This window comes from Phyllobates terribilis, unplaced genomic scaffold, assembly GCF_046119375.1.
Source record: "Phyllobates terribilis strain yellow unplaced genomic scaffold, ASM4611937v1 Scaffold_11__3_contigs__length_659146591, whole genome shotgun sequence".
In the NCBI taxonomy this organism is placed as follows: domain Eukaryota; kingdom Metazoa; phylum Chordata; class Amphibia; order Anura; family Dendrobatidae; genus Phyllobates; species Phyllobates terribilis.
This window is the reverse complement of record NW_027362771.1, coordinates 93,312,612-93,328,893: the sequence shown is the minus strand read 5'-3', so window position 1 is coordinate 93,328,893 and position 16,282 is coordinate 93,312,612. Positions and strand designations below refer to the sequence as shown.

General features: G+C 49.8%; 1 protein-coding gene across 1 annotated transcript in view; it reads left to right on the top strand.

The window, feature by feature from the left end:
- The window catches only part of PDE6A (phosphodiesterase 6A), a 213,713-nt gene that overhangs the window by 99,572 nt on the left and 97,859 nt on the right, over nucleotides 1-16,282 (top strand). Inside the window, exons 3-4 of the mRNA XM_073650655.1 lie at nucleotides 4,579-4,668; nucleotides 13,888-14,028. Coding sequence (XP_073506756.1) covers nucleotides 4,579-4,668; nucleotides 13,888-14,028 — 231 coding nt within the window. The remainder of the gene's footprint in view (nucleotides 1-4,578; nucleotides 4,669-13,887; nucleotides 14,029-16,282) is intronic.

Here is a 16,282-nt window from a genome sequence, read left to right as displayed (position 1 = left end):
CACACACAGAGTTTCTCAAAGAAGCGGTGATGTTGTGTGCGACATGCTGGTGGAGCGCAGGCACACCTTTCTTTGAGAAGTAGTGCCGACTGGGCATCTGGTACTGGGGCACTGCGACGGACATAAGGTCTCGAAAATCTTCTGTGTCCACCAGGCGGAAAGGCAGCATTTCTGTAGCCAAGAGCTTGCAGATGGTGAAATTCAACCTCTTAGCTTTCTCATGGCTAGGAGGAAATGGTCTTTTACTTGTCCACATCTGAGGGACCGAGGGCTGGCTATTGTGCTTAGACGGGGTTGATAAGGGTGTCCCCAGCAAACTGCCGGTCTGTGAGGAAGATGCAGGCGGACATGTTAGGTTGCCTTGATCCAAAGGTGGTGCTATCGATGTCGGACAGCGCTCAAGACCAGCTGGTGTTACCACCTCCAAAGAAAATGATGACCTGCCAATCACGCTGGCTGTTGCGGGTAAAGAGGTGGCAGGTCTGCGCCCCAAAACAGGTGTGACTGCTGTCCCCCCAGTCACAGAGGATGAAGAGGCCGCGGATGCACAAGATATGGCAGACGGTGGTTGGCCCGGCCGGCTAGACCGCATTGTAGCACACTGAGCTTCCCACTGCAACTTATGCTTCATGTCCATGTGCCGTTCATGCATGAAGTACTCAAACTATGTATTTTTTGGCCTCTACTTAGCTTTTGCTGACAAATGTTACAGATAACACGAGTTGGGTCATCTTTATCGATCTGAAAAAATGCCCAGGCTATGCAAGGCTTAGCACCCATGCGACCTGAAGAGCCACCACGACTTGTGGTGAGAGGCAGAGTTGTGTTTGAGGATGCAGTTGTTGACGTGCTTCCAGTACTACGTCTCTGTCCAGGAAGGCGCAACCTGACCTCGTCGTCACTAGCATCTTCCTCCACCTCCTCTGCTGACCTCATCTCTTGGCTGACTGTGGGTTGACAGTAAGTGGGATCTCCGACCTCATCATCATCACCCTGTGCGTTATCACACCCGTCGTCCTCAGAGCCAACCTGTTCCTGCCCTGACAAAAAACTAAAGTTGTCGCTCCAATCAGGTATTTGAGTCTTATCATCGTCTTCCTCATTGTCTCCACCAACAGGAGTTACAGTTTGGGAATGAGGGTCTACATTATGGTCAGAACCTTCTGCGTCTGGTCCTGGATCCGACTCATAAAGATTCTGGGCATCAGTGCAGATCATTTCCTCGTCTGGATTCACAGAAGCGCTGGAGTCGACCTCTGATTCCCAGGCTATAGTATGAGTAAACAGCTCTGCAGACTCAACCATCTGTTCTACCTCATACTCAGACGGGCAGCTGGAGATTTGGGAGCTGTGAGGAAGCAAGTGCGATTTGGGTGACACCTTTGAGGACTGGAGTATTTGTGATGTTGAAGTTGATGTGGAGGAGAGCCCACTTAAAGGAGCACTTGATATCCGTTGAAGCACCTGCTGTTTTTGTGCCTCATCTGGAATTTGTAGCGATTGGCGTGGCCGTAAGAAAGGGATCTTATCACATTGTCCGCTAAAAGAAGTAGACATTTTAGTTTGGCTGGAAGATGGTCTTTCTTCTGCAGATGTTACTGTTGCTTTAACACCTACCCCACGGACACAACCTTTTTTCCCCTTCCCAACACGCCTATTCCCCTTTCCACCAGCAGCAGGCCTTTTTCCACTCATTTTGGTGGTTAACTAATTCACAACTCTGGAGTTGTTTGCACAAAAAAACAATGGATGGTAACCGAGCAGAGCTGAGTGGCCAAACTGTGGTATTAGGCCTAAACTATTGGCTGGGTTAGATGCAGAAAAAAATTATTTTGAATTTGCAACCTGATGGAGGTCAGTATAGATGGACTAATACAAATAGTCCCACACACTGCTAGAAGCCCAAATATTTTTTCAGAGGTACTGTAGATGCAGATAAAAATTATTTTTAATTTGCAACCTGATGGAGGTCAGTATAGATGGACTAATAGACCAAGTCCCACACACTGCTAGAAGCCCAAATATTTTTTCAGAGCTAGATGCAGAAAAAAATTATTTTTAATTTGCAACCTGATGGAGGTCAGTATAGATGGACTAATAGACCAAGTCCCATACACCGCTAGAAGCCCAACTATTTTTTCAGAGCTAGATGCAGAAAAAAATTATATTCAATTTGCAACCTGCTGGAGGTCAGTATAGAAGGACTAATAGAACAAGTCCCACACACTGCTAGAAGCCCAAATATTTTTTCAGAGCTAAATGAAGAAAAAAATTATTTTTAATTTGCAACCTGATGGAGGTCAGTATAGATGGACTAATAGACCAAGTCCCACACACTGCTAGAAGCCCAAATATTTTTTCAGAGCTAGATGCAGAAAAAAATTATTTTTAATTTGCAACCTGATGGAGGTCAGTATAGATGGACTAATAGACCAAGTCCCACACACTGCTAGAAGCCCAAATATTTTTTCAGAGCTAGATGCAGAAAAAAATTATTTTTAATTTGCAACCTGATGGAGGTCAGTATAGATGGACTAATAGACCAAGTCCCACACACTGCTAGAAGCCCAAATATTTTTTCAGAGCTAGATGCAGAAAAAAATTATTTATAATTTGCAACCTGATGGAGGTCAGTATAGATGGACTAATAGACCAAGTCCCACACACTGCTAGAAGCCCAAATATTTTTTCAGAGCTAGATGCAGAAAAAAATTATTTTTAATTTGCAACTGATGGAGGTCAGTATAGATGGACTAATAGAACAAGTCCCACACACTGCTAGAAGCCCAAATATTTTTTCAGAGCTAAATGAAGAAAAAAATTATTTTTAATTTGCAACCTGATGGAGGTCAGTATAGATGGACTAATAGACCAAGTCCCACACACTGCTAGAAGCCCAAATATTTTTTCAGAGCTAGATGCAGAAAAAAATTATATTCAGTTTGCAACCTGATGGAGGTCAGTATAGATGGACTAATAGAATGATGCTATGCCCAAAAGATTTTACTTCACTAGGTGCAGTAAAAAAATTGGTATTCTATACACAGGTGTTATATCTTGCAACACAGATAGGCTACTCCACTGACTAACACACTCTGCAATAGGCCAAAAAGGATTAGCTTTGCTAGATTCAGCCAAATGCTGTGAAAAAAACTTGCACAGCACTGGCACAGACCTGCCTGGCAAAAACTGATAGGAACTCATGTAACCTAGTCCTGAAAAGGACTCCAATTACAATTAGTCTTTACTCCCACAACCTATCTATTTAAGAGCACAGACCTCCCTGATAAAAGTCGTAGGAAATGCTGTAACCTAGTCCTTAAAAGGACTGCAATCACAACTATTCCCTACTCCCAAGCTATCTGTATATTTGTGCGAAAATTGGCTTGAAATTAACAAGGTATAGCGCACACAGCAGCAGCGGTGCCGTCTAACACGCAGCTGCAGCAGTGAGAAAATGGTGGCGACGGGGAAAATGGCTTGGTCTTATAGGGCAAGGACATGTGACATACACTGCCAATCACACATGCCCTTGCTTGTGTGAAAAAAAGCACTTCGCTCCGTGTGTGCGCTGCTGATAGGCTGACAGATTGCACCTCCCCACTGCAAATGCGGGAAAGAGAAAAAAAAATGGAGATCTTCATTGTTCCTGCAGAGATCCATCCCCTGCCCCTCCCCCCACCCCGCTGTACACTCAAACTGCGTATTAACATTAATTTTCATCATTACTGAGAAAAAATCCAGTTATGATTTTGGTGCACGAACAGTTATCGAACATAACCTCGAACAGCCGAATTTTTCTCAAATTGTTCGTGTTCGCCGAACGGCTCGAACACCGCCCAAAACAGCTCGAATTTGAGATTGGTGAACAGTTCGAGTAGAACAACGCTCATCTCTAGTAAAGATGCCTTTTCTATCAGCATTGGAGAATGCATAGTTTGGAACAGTGGCTACGCCATGATGCTAGCCCAAACTGTCAATCATCAGGATCTCACTGCCAAATGACAAAAGACTGAACTTGTGCACAGAAATGTGGTTTTTACATTCCTTTAGACTGTTTTTTTTTCCAGCAGTTATGCTGTACTTTTTAAGGTGATTTCAGGGTAATACACTTAGGCTATGTGCCCACGTTGCATTTATGAAGCAGAAAATTTCTGCTGCATAAATGCAAGTCCTCTCCCGGAAAAACGCATGCGGAATTCCGCATGCATTTTTCGCGCGTTTATCACGCGTTTTCCACATGCGGAATTGCCTTGCGTTTTTTATGCATTGGACAAAGGCAATTCCGCTTGCGGAAACGCAAAATTAAATGACATGCTGCGGATTTTTGAACGCGGCATAAACGCTGCGGAAAAATCCGCAGCATGTGTATAGAACTTGCGGAATCCCATTGGGGACCATGGGGTGCGGATATACATGCGTTTTTCAAGCGTTTACGCTGCGGAAATTCCGCAGCATATACGCTTGAAAAATGCTACGTGGGCACACAGCCTTACGCATGTTGTAAAAGATAAAAGAACTATCCTAATTTATACTAAATAACAATATTTACCAAAGACATATATATTTTTCTTTCAGGTGTTCCTTAAGTACCTCAATTTTGCCAATTTGATACTCAAGGTGTATCATCTGTCTTACCTTCACAATTGTGAAACAAGAAGGGGCCAGGTATGTAAATATAGGGCTAATGTAATGAGCTTAAAGGGGTTGTCTGGTCCAAATCGATAAGTCTGCAGTCACTCTGAATGAGTCAACGCTGGAGATATCTACAGCAGTTCTATCATAGGGAACACAGGAGTGCTTGGTAGAGTGAGCTCTTGTGTGTATGAGAGAGGCTGCCAAGTCATCTGCTGGCCAAGCGATCAGCTGAACCATTGTCCATCTGACAGCCATCTAAGGAGTATTGGGGGTCTTTAGGAGCCTAACCTCTGTTAATCAATTGATTGTTGGGATAGTGTTTTAGAGGACACTACTTAGACTTATGAATCCCCCCAGAGCACGCACTGTGTGCTGCGAGGATTCGCCTGTTTCAGAACCGGTACCGGAGGATATGTATGTGTGACACCCCAGGGGTCTGGTTGTCACAGTGATAGAGATATTACGTCTGAGAGCAGGTGGGAGGTCCTTTGGTCAGGGATCCTGTGCATGCCACACCTCCTGCCCAGCCTTGGGAGGGGAAGAACTTCCCCTGTATAAACCCGGGGCTGAGGCAGAGTGATTGAGTCCAGGAAGAGCAGAGACAAGAGCAGCATAGGAAGCAGCAGAGTCACAAGGAGTCAGGGGCTGGCAGCTAAAGAGCTCGCCCTGACTAAGAAGATTCTTTACCGGACCCGGAGTCCGAGGCTGTGGGGACTAACTTCTACCCAGCAGCAGAATCCGTCAGGCAGGGGATTTCAGGTCCCCTGGCCCAGAAGCCCGAAGGCCCCGAGTCACCGGCCATACGGGTGAGCACCACACGGTACACTCAGGGACGTGGGCTACTTACATCAGCTTCTAGCAAGGTAGCCAGAAGAGTACAGTCAGCTTGGGAGGCCTACAACTACGCCTGGCCAGGGGAGATCCCATCTGCTCAAGGACTGACCAGGCCCCGTTCGCTAGCAAGTACTCCGGGAGGGTCTATCGTTGTTATCAGTAAAGACCCTGAACGCTACCATACCGTCTCTGAGTGGTTCCTGCTACCCCCATCATCCACGTCGGCTGCCCTGAGGCCATACCCCTCCCGTTGGGGGTTATACTATCACGCTGCACCATCCTTCCACCGGCCTCAGCGGTCTGCCCTGCAGCAGCAGCCCCCTGGCTGCATTCAACGGGTGGCGTAGTCATCAACCGTTTTCTACCGCTAACAGACTGCCGTCCAGTTTGACTCCCTGGGCACGGACCGGGTCACCGCCACGAGACTACAACCCTAAACAGATCCGGCTCCGGGTAAGCTCCCGCGTGCGCAACGCAGCGCGACACAGGCCCAGGGGCGCGTCAACTTTGGCGTAGTCGGCAGGATCACGTGCCCGCAACCACCGGGTACTGCGTGCCTGAAAAGCAAAGACTGTTCAAACTTACCAGTGGTGAAGATTCCCGCCATCGGTGAAGATTCCCGCCATCCGGCGCCATCTTCAGCCTTCTTCCCGCCATCGGTGAAGTTTCCCGCCATCCGGCGCCATCTTCAGCCTTCTTCCCGCCATCCGTGGAGTTTTCCCGCCATTGGACGCCATCTTGAGGACGCCGCGCGGGAAGAAGAGGGGCGTGGACTCCGAAAGCGCGCGAGAACTGAAGCCCCGCCTCACGTCCGGACGTTGCGTAAGGTCCTGGAAGGAGCCCAGCAGACGCCGACGTCACAGGAGCGCGACGGAAGGTCCTCAACCCTGACGATCCACTGCGGAGCCGCGGCCTACGGAAGAGGATCATCGCAAGGTAGGCCACGGTCCACTAGGGGGGAGGAAGATGTCGGATACGGAGGAGAGCTTCACTACCTCGACCCCCGCCAGCGCCACCGCTGCTGCAGTTATGCCCTTCACCATGCCATATATCCCGGGAGCAGCTTGGCTACCCCAGTACTCAGGGGAGTCACATACCCTGCATGACTTTAGAGAAAAGCTGGATAGCCTCTTCCAGGTGTACCCCCTCACAGAAGAGCAAAAAGTGAGCATCCTGGTGGCCCAACTAATCGGGGCAGCCAAAAGAGAAGTAAAATCTTGGCCACCTGGGAGGAGGACTGTCGCAGAGATACTAACCCGGCTGAGGGACACCTTCGATACCCGCACCTCAGCCGAGATCAAGCTTAGATTTTACGGGTGCAAGCAGCGAGCGCATGAGAGTATAAGGGACTATGCACTAAACCTACAAGAGGCCCTGAGGGCCATAAAGCAGACCGACCCTGATGGGGTGGGAAACGAGGACAGGCTGTTGACTGAACAATTTATAGAGGGTTTATATTGCAATGCCCACCGAACCCAGTTGCGGGCAATGGCCTTACAGGATCCCCATCTGGACTTTGCACAGTTCAAGGATAGAGCTATCCGGGTGCTCCGAGAACCAGCACCGGGTGGCGTTGTGACCCACAGGCGCCCAGCTATTACTTACCACCAGGAGGCGGCGCCCTTGTCGGCAGGGCCTGTGGGAGCTGATGCGCAGGCTTTGGACAATGACCCGGCTCCAGACCTACACCATCAGGTCCAAGAGCTAGTTAAGAGCGTTGCTGCGCTAACCCGAACTGTGCAGTCTTTACAGGTTTCCACTCCAGGGAAGATCCAGCTGGCATCCGGACCGGAGGACATCCCGTGGCGTCGACCAAGGAGGACCCCACCGGCCAGAGGAAGACCCAGTGACCGATACAGCGAGGACGGACGACCCATCTGCCGCCGCTGCAATCAACCCGGACATATGGAAAGGTACTGTTCTTTAAACGGGCACAACCTGGGGTAGAGGGCCAACCCCCAGGAAAAAGATCACCAGGCCCATCGAACTGGCGCGACAGATATGTGGGAGGACGTCCAGTCTTGCCTGTGGTACTGGATGGCATTCCCATGAGTGCCCTACTGGACACCGGGTCACAGGTCACCACCATCCCGTACGTGCTCTTCAAGCAGTACTGGAATGACTCGGATATTACCCGCTACCCTGACGACGACTTGAGTATCATCGCCAGCAATGGTCAGCCCGTGCCACAGATCGGATTTAAAGAGGTGACCATCAAAATTGGTAGAGTCGAACTGGCCGCACAGGGACTGATCATTGTAGACATTGACAAACATGAGAGTCACCCAAAGATAACTCTAGGAACTAATGTAATTGAAAATTGTCTTGCAGAGGTGATTTTCCTTTTACAGCAGGTTGCCAAGAATGCCAGCTCCGGCGAGCAGCGGGTGCTCCAGAAAGAGATCCGGGCACTGATGCAACGGCAACAAGTGGAACTCTCCGGCGGTGAGATTGGTAGCGTAAGAATGTGTGACCCTTTTCCTATTGCCATGCCCCCAAAAAGTGAAATGATGATTTGGTGCCGGGCAGCTATTGGTCTGAGAGGTAGAGATTACCAGGCAATGGTAGAACCAGTTTACTCAGATAGTAGGCCCACCATTTTGACAGCACGGGGGGTGGTCAATGTACGCCATGGGAGGGTGCCCGTTCGCATAATAAATATCGGGGAGAGGGAAGTGTACCTGCCCCGGTATGCCACGCTAGCCAAATTATATACCACTAATCAAAATTCTATACAATTTGTGGAACCCTTGCCTCCATCTCACCCGGAGGAAGGTAACGGCTCTAAGAAAGACATGGAGGACTGGTGTCAGCAACTACATCTGGGTACTGACTCCACTCCCTCACACCAGAAACAAGGAGTCTATCGGGTGGTTCAAGAGTATGAGAGAGTGTTTAGTAAACACCCGTTAGACTTCGGGCGAGTCAAGGGGGTAGAACACCGCATCCCCACGGGAGATCATCCTCCCATAAAAGAGAGGTATCGACCCGTACCCCCTGCACATTACCAACACGCCAAGGGGATGCTTAGAGACATGAAGGAGGCTGGGGTAATCCGGGATAGCTGTAGCCCCTGGGCAGCCCCACTAGTTTTAGTCAAAAAGAAAGACAACACCATGAGGATGTGTGTAGATTACCGGAAAATCAACCGTATCACACACAAGGATGCGTACCCCTTACCAAGGATAGAGGAGTCATTGGCTGCTTTAAGATCTGCTAACTTCTTCTCTACCTTGGATCTCACTAGCGGGTACTGGCAGGTTCCTGTAGCAGAGGCAGACCGGGAGAAGACTGCATTCACCACCCCGATGGGACTTAGTGAGTTCACCTGCATGCCGTTCGGACTCTGCAACGCCCCAGGAACCTTCCAACGATTAATGGAGTGCTGTCTGGGCCACAGAAACTTCGAGACGGTCCTGTTGTACCTGGACGATGTCATCGTATACTCCAAAACTTACGAGGACCACCTGAAACACCTGGCGGAGGTGTTCGAAGCTCTGGCGAGTTATGGCCTAAAGGTGAAACCCTCCAAGTGTCACCTCCTGAAACCAAAGGTGCAATACCTGGGACACGTGGTGAGCGCTGACGGAGTGGCTCCCGACCCCGATAAGATCACCGCAATTAAGGGATGGCCAAGCCCCTCCAGCGTAAAAGAAGTGCGGCAGTTCCTAGGGTTGGTAGGCTACTACCGAAGGTTTATTCCCGGTTTCACCAAAAAGGCAGCGCCTATGCAGGACCTCCTGATAGGCCAGTCCCGGAAGGCCAAGAACCAGAAGCCGCCCTTCAAATGGGAAGAGCTAGAAGAAGAGTCCTTCCGCCAGCTGAAGATGGCCCTCACGGGGGATGAAATCTTGGCGTACCCAGACTATAGCCAGCCCTTCATCCTCTACACCGACGCCAGTAACATCGGGCTAGGAGCCGTACTATCCCAGATTCAGCAGGGGAGAGAACGAGTGATCTCCTATGCCAGCCGAAAACTGCGACCCACCGAAAGGAACCCCGAGAATTACAGCTCATTTAAGCTAGAGTTCCTGGCCGTGGTATGGGCAGTCACCGAGCGCTTTAGGCATTACCTCGCTTCTTCCCGGTTCACCGTATACACGGATAACAACCCGTTGATACACCTGGACACGGCAAGACTCGGTGCCCTGGAGCAGAGGTGGATGGCCCGTCTGTCCAACTACGAGTTTACAATTAAATACCGGGCAGGGCGCTCCAATACCAACGCGGACGCCCTGTCCAGGATGCCCAACCTGCCGGACGGAGGAGAAGATCCGGAGGGACTGGAAGAAGTTGAACTCCCTGCGTTCCACCGTCATGGGACTATCCAGTATTCCCACCGGGTAAGGAGTAAGCAGGCTGCTACGTTGAACCCCTTACCTCACTACAACTGGGCGGAAACGCAAGACAGCGACCCTGCCGTCCGACTGGTGAAGGAGATGCTGACTCGCCCGGAGGCTAGCCTGGAATCAGACGCTCCAGAGGAAGCCAAACAACTATGGGCAGAGAAGAGTCGACTGTTCCTTTACAAGGGGAAGTTGTGCCGCAGAATGGTTAACTCCAGGACGCATGAACTACTCTGGCAAGTAGTGGTGCCACGAAGAGACGCAGCCATGGTGATGGAGGCATACCACGACGGAGCTGGACACTTCGGGTGGAAAAAGCTGGAGTTCCTGCTGCGCGAGCGGTTCCACTGGGTAGGCATGAGGGGAACCATCGAGAAGTGGTGCAGAGACTGTGGCCCGTGCAATCTGAGAAGGAAGGACCGGGCCAGCCAGAAGACTCCCCTGCAGTCCATCGTCACCCGGCAACCGTTGGAACTGGTGGCCTTGGATCATGTAAAACTGACCCCCAGCAGAAGTGGCTACGTCTACGCGTTAACCATCGTGGATCATTACTCCCGGTTTCTGGTTGTCGTCCCCGTCAAGGACTTAACGGCTCGAACAGCAGCTAGAGCCTTCCAGCAGCACTTTTGCCGCCCACACGGGTACCCGGACCAAGTGCTGACGGACCAGGGACCTGCCTTTGAAGCGGAGGTCTTCCAGGAATTCTGTAATCTGTATGGCTGCCGGAAGATAAGGACGACACCCTACCATCCGCAAACTAATGGACTTTGTGAAAAAATGAACCAGGTGGTAATGGATCTTCTAAAAACGTTGCCCCTGGAAGAACGCAGTCTGTGGCCTGAGAAGTTGCCCGATCTGGTGGACCTATACAACCACATCCCGGTAGGTTCCACCAACTGTACCCCGGCTTACCTAATGAGGGCAAGACCTGGTAAGTTACCTGTTGACCTGGAAATGGGAGTCCTGACGCCCGAGGACACTTCACCAGAAACAGACTGGGACACAGAGAGGCAGCAGCAGTACCGGAAAGTACAGGAGAGCGTGGAGCGAAGTCTTTGTCAGGCTAGGGAAAGACAAGAGAAGACTTACAACCAGTATGCTCCCGCTGTTCCCCTGGTACCCGGAGAGCAGGTCTTGAAGAGGAAGAGACGGCTCCACAAGTTGGACGACCAGTGGGAGAAGGACCCGTACACCGTACTGCCCTCAAGCCACGAGAACCCGAAGGTCTGTACCATCAGTAAAGACGGAGGGGAAACCACAGCCATTGTATCCCGGGACCACCTGAAGAAGTGCCCCGAACAACTGAGGAACCCTGAGGAGGAACAGGAAGACCATCGACCCGTGGAAGAAAGGGAAGATATGGTTAGTACCGTGCTCGGGGACTTCCCTCGGTCTTGGACTCAAGTCAATGGTGCAGTTGTGGTACCCGTACTCACCTTCCTCCAACCATCATCCCAAGAACCTACGGAGCGACGGGTAGAGCTGGAAGAGCAGCCGGTCCAGGAGGCAGAAGACTCCACCCAAGCGGAACGGGAGAATCCACCCTCTGCTTATAGTGAGCCTGCCGTACCCCTAGTGAGACAAAGAGCCGGTAGACAGCTGCCCAGTTTACCCTTGACAGCTCCTACACCCTGTAGTTCAGGGCCAGACAGTCAGCTCCGTAGGTCCACTAGGGCCACTAGAGGCCAGTTACCCGCACGTTGGAGGATCTAAATGTTTAAGTTGTTTTACAATGTTTACCTGTTTATTGTTGCTTGTGTGTAATTTTGTGTTTCTAGTTGTTTTTAGGAGTCTTCGGTGGATTTACCGGGAATCCTTTGTATATAGTTGGAGCGTAACCCAGGATGGACTAGAGACTGTTAAGGACTCGGGGTAGGACAGACCCCTACCTGGTTACGTCTCCCTGTGTTGGTGAAATGGACACCTTTGCTTTTCTTCAAAGACTGCACCCGGTTGCGGACATCCGTGACCATCTTATTGTGTTTCCTTATTGTATTTTATTGTTCTTTGATATACCTTGTTATATTTTTCTAAAAAATGTTTAGTCCCGGAGTACTAAATTTCACTAGGGGGGAGTGTGACACCCCAGGGGTCTGGTTGTCACAGTGATAGAGATATTACGTCTGAGAGCAGGTGGGAGGTCCTTTGGTCAGGGATCCTGTGCATGCCACACCTCCTGCCCAGCCTTGGGAGGGGAAGAACTTCCCCTGTATAAACCCGGGGCTGAGGCAGAGTGATTGAGTCCAGGAAGAGCAGAGACAAGAGCAGCATAGGAAGCAGCAGAGTCACAAGGAGTCAGGGGCTGGCAGCTAAAGAGCTCGCCCTGACTAAGAAGATTCTTTACCGGACCCGGAGTCCGAGGCTGTGGGGACTAACTTCTACCCAGCAGCAGAATCCGTCAGGCAGGGGATTTCAGGTCCCCTGGCCCAGAAGCCCGAAGGCCCCGAGTCACCGGCCATACGGGTGAGCACCACACGGTACACTCAGGGACGTGGGCTACTTACATCAGCTTCTAGCAAGGTAGCCAGAAGAGTACAGTCAGCTTGGGAGGCCTACAACTACGCCTGGCCAGGGGAGATCCCATCTGCTCAAGGACTGACCAGGCCCCGTTCGCTAGCAAGTACTCCGGGAGGGTCTATCGTTGTTATCAGTAAAGACCCTGAACGCTACCATACCGTCTCTGAGTGGTTCCTGCTACCCCCATCATCCACGTCGGCTGCCCTGAGGCCATACCCCTCCCGTTGGGGGTTATACTATCACGCTGCACCATCCTTCCACCGGCCTCAGCGGTCTGCCCTGCAGCAGCAGCCCCCTGGCTGCATTCAACGGGTGGCGTAGTCATCAACCGTTTTCTACCGCTAACAGACTGCCGTCCAGTTTGACTCCCTGGGCACGGACCGGGTCACCGCCACGAGACTACAACCCTAAACAGATCCGGCTCCGGGTAAGCTCCCGCGTGCGCAACGCAGCGCGACACAGGCCCAGGGGCGCGTCATATGTGTTATATATACTCCCGACCAGGGTGTGTGGCCTCGCTCTATACAATCTGACATTGATGAACTATCCCAGGGCAAGGTCATCTATATTAGATACCCGAACTGCCAATTTGAAGAGCATTAAGTTGGTGGGCCAACAGAACAGTGTAGTAGGATAGAGTCCTCATTCCCAAGATACATGCGGGTCTTAGAGATGGGACCCATATTCATAAGTCATTTATGGCATATCTTGTGGATGTGTCATAAATGTCTGAGATAACAGTACCCCTTTAACAACTGAAAACTGTGAGTCTTAACCCCCATACATATTAGAGTAATATCAACCGAATCCGCTGGGTTCATCCAACAATCTAATGTGTATGGGGACCCTGGACAGATGATTGTAGGGGGAGTAAAACATTAGACATATACGATTTTGGACTGCAGATCCTTATCATCTTGAGATAAGTCAACGCTAGAGATATCTACAGCAGTTCTATCATAGGGAACACAGGAGAGCTTGGTAGAGTGAGCTCTCATGTGTATGGGAGAGGCTGCCAAGTCATCTGCTGGCCAAGCGATCAGCTGAACCATTGTCCATCTGACAGCCATCTAAGGTGTATTGGGGGTCTTTAGGAGCCTAACCTCTGTTAATCAATTGATTGTTGGGATAGTGTTTTAGAGGACACTACTTGGACAACCCTTTTTAAATAAATGACTCCACCTTGTAAAATCAAAATAACAGATACTTACCACCAGCACCTGTGGTGTTCTAGCAATGTCAATGTCGGGTCTCCCATGGCTTACGTGACCTTATTATGCCGCGTGAGCCCTGCCATCACTTCCCTTGGACAAATATTGAACAAACAGAAGGAGCAGCAGCACAGCAGCTCAATAGCTGATAACAATGTCATGTGAGCCACAGGAGACCCAACACAACGTTGTCCTAAAATACTTCACATCTAGTTCTGAGTTACAACTGGTAATCCTGATTTAAAATATGAGGACGATAATTGTGTTGTCATTTAAATCACATTAGATAATCTTGAAAAATATTCTTATTTTTCTTCTTTATATTCTATTTTTTTCTCTAGATATTGTTGTGGTCAGCTAACAAAGTCTTTGAAGAGCTTACTGACATTGAAAGACAATTTCACAAAGCCCTTTATACAGTCCGCGCCTTCCTTAACTGTGATAGATACTCCGTGGGGCTTCTTGACATGACAAAGACAAAGGTATTTTAGACAGATAAACAATTGAGAATGTTTGATAACACGGATTCATATAAAATGGTGAAACCTTTATCTTGCAGTTATGCCAAGTGTTCATGCATGGTTGCAGTACCTATGTATAAACAGTTTTAGACAAAATGATGCCCTGGGTAAAATTAAAAGTAGGGTCCCAAATAATAACATGCACCATCTCAGAAATATTTTTAGGCCCCAATTCATTAAGACTGGCTTTTCACATGAAAGTATTAATGAGGGGCATACAGGAATAAGGTATGTGTGGCTCTCCTGAGGGTTCGGCCGCCACAGGAATGCTGCACTTCATTAATGGAGTGTGGGGTTCCTCCTCTGAGGTAAGTCCGGTGTGATGGTAGTTACTTAGTTTTGCATCCAACACCACATTTCCCCCAGAGGGAGCTAGTATGCACTAGGTGCTGCTCCCCTGGTTACAGGGAGACTGGGGAACACAAAGTGGTAGGAACCAGTTAGTGGGTGTGGGTGGAGGAACAGTTAGTTAGTGACACTTCTAATTTCATATTTAATAGAATGCCATCTTTGATCTTGGTCCTTTTCGTTCTTTTTGGTCCTCCTGACCTGTGTGGTCTCGGACAGTGTGTCTGTCAAGTGGTCGTACTGTGCTGTCATCTACTGTGTGTTAATGTGACTTCCCTCTGGGAGCGCAGATCCTGTGTGGGCCTGCACCGGTATGGGACACAGCCATCGTACCCCAATCTATGGGACGAGAGGGAGGTTGCAGACAAGGAATGTCTCAACCCGGCCAAGGACCAGGATCAAGAAGGCCCGGAAGCTTTAGAGTGTGGCTTCCTAGCAAATGGGTCCCGGGGAGGATGCAGACGGAGCAGAGTTCGCCACCTGGCATCTCCTACCTGATCTATTCAGAGGGATTCCGGCTGCAAGAGGGGTACCGACCCCCGACACCCGACCTCGTACTCTACGTCCAGGATGGGAAAGCCCGGTTAGGCCCAGAGGATCCCACCGGGCTTGGGATGGAGAGGAATTGCCGCCCGAGCCATACACCTGAGAGGAGCTCAGAGGGAGACCCAGCCTATCTACACACGCACAGACGGGAAGGGGTAAAATCTGTAGTGCAGGAACACTCTGGTGTAGGGACGCTGCCGGACACTGGACTTCCTCGGAGGTAGTCGGACCCCCGTCCCTGGTGGCCGCAGGACTCCGTGAGGAGCAGGGAGAAGCCTTGCGCTGCTTATAAGAACTGTGAGTAAAGTCTTGGAAATTCATCCCTATGGCCTCCGGACTGCTAATTACGCTCCATACCACGCGACACGGTGCCCGCGTCTCTACTCCCGCACTACTACCCCCCTTAATTCCTGCCTTGCCTGCCCTGAGGCCGCGCTCCGCCTGTGGGGAGCAGCGAGAACTTTGGCTGCCATGACACCGGGCCTCAGCGGACTGTAGCGGCGCTGGTGGCGCATCACCAGACACCACAGGTGGCGTAGTCGACAATTACCACTCAACCCGGATAGCCCTAACATCATTTTTAATGTGACGGCCCTGGGCACGGAACGGGTCAAGGCCACGACTGCATCCCCCTTCTCAACATCTGACCCGGCTCCGAGTACTCCATCTTCCCAGGGCAGGGCTTGAGAGGCGTCACATATGCTGAATTCAATAACAGGTGCACATCACTTAATGAATTTGACGCACCTAATTGGTGGTGTGCGCTTCACCAAAAGTGCTACTCCAGTCAGAGAATGGAGTAACATTTCTGGCATAATGGATGTTAACACTTTTGATTAATTTAATGAGCTGGTGTAACCTTGCTACGTCACACCCTGGTCTCCTCCCCAGCCCCTCCCATTTTGGTGGCGCTGCCCAACTGACAAGAAGATGGCAAAAGTCATAAAAATTTTGAGTAATTGTATCTCGCAAAAATGTTGAAACTTTTCAAAGTGTTTTACATCAGAAGCGTTCATTTACACAAGCCAATTTCAGACCGGTAAATAAGAGATAATTGACTAAATACATATTGATTGGTGCTTGTTTATTGGCATCATTTTTCCTCATATACAACATCATATTTACACTTAGGACAAATATAGAAAATCAGGGAGTTTTTGACCCAATAATCAAGGACAATATTGCGTATAAAACATGGTAACATTTTATTAAATCGATTAAAATGTAAAATTAGTTACAATCATAACAATACGACATAAAAGACACAAATATGTGACAAACTTGGCACTGCTATGTAACAATAACATGTAATGTTGCATAT